The sequence below is a fragment of the Hipposideros armiger genome, unplaced genomic scaffold (assembly GCF_001890085.2).
Source record: "Hipposideros armiger isolate ML-2016 unplaced genomic scaffold, ASM189008v1 scaffold_1055, whole genome shotgun sequence".
Taxonomy (NCBI): domain Eukaryota; kingdom Metazoa; phylum Chordata; class Mammalia; order Chiroptera; family Hipposideridae; genus Hipposideros; species Hipposideros armiger.
The window spans coordinates 300425-308176 of NW_017732405.1; the positions used below are offsets into that span (position 1 = coordinate 300425).

Consider the following 7752-nt stretch of genomic DNA (forward strand, 5'->3'; position numbering starts at 1 on the left):
CGGAAGCGTGTCCCTCGCGGCGCGCCGTTCGCGCCCATGAGCGCTTGCGCGGGCGGCGCGGGACGGACCGGCATGGCGTTCCGGCAAGCGCTGCAGCTGGCGGCCTGCGGCCTGGCCGGGGGCTCAGCCGCCGTGCTCTTCTCGGCTGTGGCGGTGGGGAAGCCCCGCGCGGGGGGGGACGCGGAGCCGCGCGTGTTCGAGCCGCCGGTGTGGGCAGGGGCCGCGCGTCCGGGGCCCGGCGTCTGGGACCCCAACTGGGACAGGTGCGGGGCCGGCGGGTGGAGCGGGACGCACTCGGACGACTGGGAGCCGGAGGACCTCCCTGGCCCCTGACCCCGCGCGATCAGCAGAGGGGCGGGCGAGGCAGGTTTGCGTGCGGGGTTCGCTTCCGGCTCCTGCCGCGCGGCCGGCTTGACGTGGGGCGTCCATCACTGCTCCCAGCCTCGGCTCTCTCGTGTGTCCCAGAGGGTCGTTTTGCGGAGCGAGCACATTGAGGCCTGGACAGTGGTCACTGTCCGTTGTAGACACCTCTCTGTAGGGCTGTCACCCTTGTTTTCCTTTCTCACCTTGTGAACCCGCGAATGGGATGATGGCATGTCGAGCCCATGGTTGCCTAACAGCTGCGAGGCGGGTGTGGGTGCCGGGAGAGGGGTGACCGGTCCTCAGAGGGCCTCTCTGCAGGGAGGACGCGCAAAGCCATGACGAGCAGACGGCTTCAGTGGGACGTGGGCCTGCAGGGGCCTTGGGTCAGTACCCAGCCACTAGCCGCGTGTCCTTATCAAGCACTTGAAATGTGGCTCCTGTGATCAGAAAACAATTTCTACTCTCGTGTAATGTTAATTCAGTTAAATTTAAAAGCCAAAGCAGTGCCGATTTTAAAATATTGTTTATGTGCTGATAATATTTTCAACACATTGGATTAAATAAAGCGAGCAATTGGAATTTCACGTGTTTCTTTCTACTGTTTACATGTGGCTACTTGGAAATTGAAAATCACTAGTTGCTGGCCTTCTGTTTCTGTAGGAGGCACTGCCCTGGGCCTGGCGGTGGTGGGCGGCTTCCCGTTCCCAGCTCCCCTTTGCTACTTTGCAGACTGAGGGGGCACAGAACTATTGGGTTGTCGGAAAAGTCGTGAGGTATTTTTTCTCTGTTTTTCGTTGCAAAAATGCGTCCTGACTTTTCCGACAACCCAATACTATTGATGGTTAGCCTAGTCGTAGCAGGAACCATACAGTATTCTGTTATTAACCTGTAGTTTTTAAAAAAATGAAGTTCTTTTTGAATATTTGTAGATTTACAGTAAAATTGCAAAGATAGTAGAGTTCCTGTAAACTCCACACCTAATTTCCTGTTATTAACCTGACACTAGTACATGTATTTGTCACAATCAGTGAACAAGTGTTGATACAGTATTATTTACTGATGTCCATACTTTGAGTTTTCCTCAGTTTTTACCTGTTGTCAGTTTTCTCTTCCAGGATCCCACATGACAGCGCTCACGTCTCCTTAGGCTCCTTTTGGCTGTGACAGTTTCTCACTTTCCTTGTTTTGATGACAGTTTTGAGGAGTGCCAGTCAGGGATTTTGTAGAATGTCCTTCTGTTGTGATTTGTGTGTTTTTCTCATGATTAGATCTGGTCATAGTCTTTTTTTACAATACCAATCTTCTGAATTCCTTAGGCCTTTTTAAGGAAACAGGTTCACTCTGAGGTTAAAGTCTAGATTTATGGAGCGGGGACTGTCCATGCTGGAAAGTTCCAAATCTCTGGCCTGTTCTGGGGAACCTCCTCCAGCCTGGGGTTCCTGTATCTGTCAGTAGCCCCCATTTCTTCTCTGGTTCAGCCCCCAGGCTCCACACGCCAGTGGCTTCGGCCTGGTTTTATTGTGGGCAGCCCAGGAATCACCACTGCTTATCCCCCCGTGAGACTACACCCACGCCATCTCAGCTGAGTCTGTTCTCCCAGCTGTGCCAGTATCACAGGCATTTAATTAATGACATTCAGTTCTGTGAGCCACCAGCAGCAGTTTTGCTGACACTGTCCCCACCCTTCCCATCATCTCCTCCTCAGCATTCCAGCAGCACCCTCTAGTACTTTCCATGGTCACAGGCACATTTTCTTCCTCACTGCCAGCATGCTGACCGCTAGACTGTGTGCTACTGAGCACTTAAATGTGCTCTAAGTGCGACTAGGTAAAATGGAGCTGTGATTTTATTGTCATTATGGTATTAAATTTACATTGTAGCCACATGGCTAGTCACTACTGTTGGACAGCACAGTTCCAGACTGCCTTACTGTCCCCTTCGGCGAGGTGGTTCTGGCCACTGTGTGGTTCTTCGCAGCTGCCTTCCCACAGCCGTCCCTTTCCATTGCCGGGTGCTGTTAGTCTCTCTCCTCATTGGGATAAGGGCCTCGCATGTCTGTTCTGTTCACCGTCCAGTCACCCATGACGGGCCTGGCACTTAGAATTGTGGGATGACTGAGAGACTGGCCTCTCCAGGTTTGTGGCAGAGAGCAGACTGCTGAGGGCATTGGCTTGTCCCCTGTCCTTTCCCAAGACAGAAAGACCATCATGTCAGAAATACTCCAGGGTGACATGTAAAGAGAGGTCCCGAGGACATACTGTCTCCTGTTTCACCGTTAGGCGAGAACCACTGTCGCTGGTCAACCTGCGGAAGAGGAACCTGGGATCTGGGGACGATGACGTGCCACCCAGGATGGACCACTACAAAGCCAAGGCCACAAGGCACATCTTCCTCATCAGACACTCCCAGTACCACGTGGATGCCTCCCTGGAAAAGGACCGCACACTGACACCCCTGGGTACGTGGCGGGAGCTCGGGCCCCAAGTGGCCCCCAGGCCGGTGTCCTTGCAGGTGCCCCTGGGCCTTGTGTCAGGGGTATCCAGCCTGGATGCGAGCATTGTCATCGTCAGTAATTCTCAGCCTGTGACACCAGGCAGGCTTTGGAAACATCTACTTGAACAAATGTTGCAAGCAGATCTCAGGGTTGTTGTGGGCTCCAGACCCTGGCAACAGGGCCCATTGGAGTCCTCCTGCGGGTGGAGGGTCCTGCTTTCACTTGTGAAAACACCGCACGGCGGGTCTTGCTGCAGGTGGTCATCCAAAGCCCTGAGAGGTGCAGTGCCCCCTGTGGCCTGCAAGGTGGCAGGTACCCCCTGTGCACCCGCTGAGCCTGACCTGATTTACTGAAGGCCCTTGGACTGGTACATGTGGCTCTCTGTCCAGAGTCCGCTCCCTAAGGACAGACAGGGGACCTAGTGAGGCCCCTCAAACTGTCCACCTTGCACGGGTGCTGCTCTGTGGTCTCTGTGCCCATGGGCAGGCACATCCCGGGAGAAATTCCTGGGAAGGGCCCGAGGTAGACTTCACGTTAAAAAAATTTCTCTGTTGAATGGAGTGTTACACAAGTGCGCTTATTAATCAGGTTCAGGAGAAAGGGCTTAGGGGCCTGTTTTCACGCTGCTCGTGGTTTTGGGTGCACAGATGGGAAGTGTCCCTTTTTTGAGGGCGACGTGCACGTAGCCTATACTTAGTAACACTGAGTATATCACGTCTTGGTGTTGATGTGCGACGACTGCACAGCTGGCGGATGACAGCCTCCGTCTTTGGACAAAGCTGAGTAAGGACGGTGTGAGGGACCCGGAAAGAGCAAACAGGATCCCGCTGGGCTTGAGCCAGCCTCAGCCTTGCTTATCCTTTGTTTTCTCTGGGGTCTCACTGACGCACCTGTTGAACACCTGGCCCCCAGGTAGGCCCATGCCCTGGAAGGCCTGCCCGTCTCCTGATCCTACTGGTACATGGCAAGTATTTGTGCAGGGAACAAGAGGGACTCCAGGGACATGTCACTTGCTGCTGTGTCTCTCTCTCAAAGGTCGTGAACAGGCTGAGTTAACTGGTCTCCGGCTGGCAAGCTTGGGGCTGAAGTTTAACAGAATTGTGCATTCCTCTATGACCCGCGCAGTAGAAACCACTGACATCATCCGCAAACACCTGCCAGGTGAGTGCGGGCATCCCGCTGCCCTGCGCAGGCGGGAGACAGTGGCTCTGGGGGACATGCTGACTCATGCTTCCCTGCAGGCGTCTGCACGGTCAGCACAGACCTGCTAAGGGAAGGTGCCCCCATCGAGCCCGACCCGCCCGTGTCCCACTGGAAACCAGAGGCTGTGGTAAAGCTCCTCACCCTGCCCCGCCCCACCCGGCGGCTGCCTCCTGGTGGGATGGCCAGGGCTCAGCACGCCACTCTGCCCCCAGCAGTATTATGAGGATGGAGCCCGGATCGAGGCTGCCTTCCGGAACTACATCCACCGGGCCGACACCAAGCAGCAGGAGGACAGCTATGAGGTCTTCGTGTGTCATGCCAACGTCATCCGCTACATTGTGTGCCGGTGAGGGCTGACTGCAGGCCTTGCGGCCTGGCCGCCTGTCTGGTAGGCTGTCTTGTGATGACGTGTTGTTGATGGCGATAGTACAGATGCCATCTGCTCATCCCAGCACGGGCGCGGGTGATACGAACATGGTCACTTAGTGAGGACACTGTGCGCTGGTCCCCTCGGTGACATATATGCACATCCTGTCCCCTCAGGTTCATGCCGACGAATTCCAGTGCCTGCGGCAGACCCTGCCGCATGGCCTGCTCGCTTCATTGGCCTCACTGTCCCTTTCGTAATTGATTCTTCCTAAGAGCCGACTTCCCCTGCGTCACATGTATTACAATGGTCTCAGGTCCTTATTTTGTGCTGTGGGTCACATCCGCCTTGTTAGTTCGCTGCTCCATTTTCTCCAGCATGGGCCGTTGGGGACTCCTGCCCTGTTCCTGGCCCCATGAAGTCCCAGGGCCCTCATGATGCTGGCCCTAAGCCGCAGCCATATGTCACGGCCTGTAGGTGGGAGGGCCAGCTGGGTACTCATGTACCTACCCACCCGAATCCATTCGATCATGTCAGGCACTTCAGTAGCCGAGGGGTTCCCCTTCTCATGACGAGTGTGGCAGTGGCTGGACGCAGCACAGCAGCTTCCCAGGACCTCTGTTCATGGGCTTCACTTTCGGGCCCATCTCCAGGGCTGTTGGGGCCGTCTCTCCTCATGTGTCACAGCCACGGCCCCAGCAAGCAGCCTAGGGGTGGCCAGGGAAGCGCCTGTGGCAGGACAGCAGTTCCCGCGGGCGCACAGATGCTGGGAGCCAGGGTTCTCAGGTCATGTGGGTGCCCAGCCGGAGGGTGCTGCTGGGGATGGAGGGGTGTGCTGGGGACAGCGGGCGCCTGTCCACACATTCCAGCCGAGGTGCTCCTGGGAGGCTGTGCCTAAGCTCCTGTACTCGGCCCACGTTTCCTGGGTCCCCGCCGGCGTCCACACAGCACTGTCCCACGTTCCAGGACAGCCGGCCTGAGCAGTCACGTGGCCCCAGTGCTTGGAGTAGAGGTTACCTGTGTTAGGAAAAGGGCCATAAGGAGCGCACGTGTCCCCATCATGATGTGCAGCGCCATGATGACCATGAGGGATGACACTCAGTCATGAGGTAGTTAGTCCCATAAGTGGCACAGCTCGCAGTGGCTGATGGCTGCAGGGTGAGGAGGGCGACGCTGCTCGTCCACGCACATTCTGGGCTTTTTAGCAAACGTGACTGCCCAGCAGTGAGCGTCCTTAAGTGTGTGTGTGCTACAGGTGGTGGCTGCAGCCCTCACCTGCTCCCTGGGACAGCGGCTCAGAGCACATGCTGCATTGTGGGCCACCTGCCACTCTTGTCACATTGGGCGAAACTGTGCCTGGAGGAAACCAGGGTACTTCTGACTTGTACAGGCCTTGAGTTGTGCCATTCATTCTGTCGCATAGATGGGCTGTCACCTGCCCCTTGTTTCGGGTTGGCCTCTGCCTGGCAGCTCCTTCCTGAGAAACCCCTTCCTTGAACATGAGGACAGACATGGGATGACATACCAATGTTGGTTCCAGCCCTGAGGAAGTCTGCTCTGAGGCCATTCATCTGGGTTGGGGGCTGTTAGCTTTGCTGAGGCCCCCAGCCCCGTTCTAGCACGTTCTTTCCTCTTCCGCAGGGCGCTGCAGTTCCCCCCAGAAGGCTGGCTCCGCCTTTCCCTCAACAATGGCAGCATTACCCACCTGGTGGTCCGGCCTGATGGTCGTGTGGCGCTCAGAGCCCTCGGGGACACGGGGTTCATGCCTCCTGACAAGATCTCCCGCTCCTGAGGCCTGTGCCTGGCTCTGGCATGGGAGCTGCCGGGAGCACGGGCCCCATCCCTTGTCCCCTCCCCAGGCAACACTGTGGTTACTTTCTGTTTCTCCAGGACGAGGGGCAAAGTGGAAGTACTTAAACTGGGGCATTGCAGTCCCTCTTCTGGCCAAGGATGGAAAGGGGACATTTGGTCAGAGCAGCCTGATTTCTCTTGCAAGGTTTCCAGCCTTAGTGTCATCTCCCAGGACGAGCCTGTGGGGTTTCAGGTGTCACTGGCGTCACTGCAGGGCCATAGCCGCTCCACACTGAGGAGTCTCTGGTTGTGACCACAACCCATCCCACAACGTCCTCAAGGAGGGCCAGGGCTTCCACTCTAACTTATTTCACTTCATACATTCTTAACTCTTTTGTCATATTTGTCAATCAGAGATTTTCCTCATCTGGGTTCTTTCTTTGAAAACCAGTTTCTCCAAAGTTGCGCAGCCCCCACGCTGCTGGATCTGAACTCACTTTTTATTAGGCCTGGACACAGGTGGCAGGTGAGGGAGGGGATGCAACCTGCTGGTCTCAGGGGAGAGGGGCCTGGTGGTGACAACCCAGGAGAGGGTCCTAATTAAGTAAAATATCCACCTGACAGTTGAATCTTCATTTGCCTCTGGTACTTACCTTTATGCTTGTGAATGGAAGTACTTAGGTTTGATGCATCCATCCCCAACTGTTCATTTACACAGCAGTACCATCTCTGGTAAGTGGTTACAGACATTGTAATTAGCACCACTGATTGAGCCATCTGATCCATTTCTGTAAACTTGGAAACAACTACAAAATAAAACTTTATTTTACTGGTTTTCCAAAGTACTAGTTGTGAATGTTTTAAAACAGGAAGCCTGTACAGTGTGACAGATGCGGCTCACTGGCTGGAACCAGTGGCAGTGATCCCTTCCACGGTGTTCAGTGTTGTGCCCCCCCAGGGCTGGCTGCTTGGCCGGGCATCTGCTACCAGGGCCTCAGTGACAAGGCCCTGACGCAGAACTGGGCTTAACAGGGTCAGTGGTCTTCGAGAAGCAGAAACCATGCACCATCTTGTAGAAATAGTTTCAACAAGTGAGCTATGACCTGTGCCAACTTCTGAAACCACAGAATCCCAGGCGGCACTCATGGTTGACCTCAGTGGGGATGAGGCAGGAAGCGAAGGGAAACACGGCCTCATCCCATGCAGCCGAGCCCTGCACTCCCAGGCCTACGAGGCCTGAAGGCAGAGGCCATGGGTCCTCTTCCCTGTCCCCACGAGGGCTTCCCAGCTGCCTCGCTGTCCTGTCTGCAGACCTGTCTTTTCAGTGGCACTTCTGCCCTTTACACTTGACCTTTGAGAACGGCAGTGTTTTAGAAACCCGAGCCGACCCCACCCAGGGGGACACAGCTGAGGCTGTTTGGATGGGGTCAGTCACTGGCCAGTGACACCGTAACAGAAAGCATTCAGAGGTGGGACAGGTGACCAAAGACTTCTGAAATGTGGGTCACAATAGCCTAAGTTGGCAGAAACAAGA

General features: G+C 55.6%; 1 protein-coding gene across 3 annotated transcripts; it reads left to right on the plus strand.

Annotated features, from left to right (window-relative positions):
* The first annotated feature begins 7 nt into the window (after positions 1-7).
* Positions 8-7053, plus strand: PGAM5 (PGAM family member 5, mitochondrial serine/threonine protein phosphatase). Of its 3 annotated transcripts, none has more exons than XM_019631950.1 (6): positions 8-263; positions 2643-2821; positions 3893-4018; positions 4099-4187; positions 4273-4406; positions 6069-7053. In XM_019631950.1, exons 1-6 carry the CDS (start codon positions 37-39, stop codon positions 6217-6219), a joined length of 906 nt encoding a protein of 301 aa, XP_019487495.1. In that variant the 5' UTR covers positions 8-36; the 3' UTR covers positions 6220-7053. The 3 variants fall into 3 exon arrangements, with proteins under 3 accessions (XP_019487495.1, XP_019487497.1, XP_019487496.1); XM_019631952.1 differs by having other exon boundaries at positions 4273-4448; positions 6069-6157; XM_019631951.1 differs by having other exon boundaries at positions 20-263; positions 4276-4406.
* Positions 7054-7752: the final 699 nt, after the last annotated feature.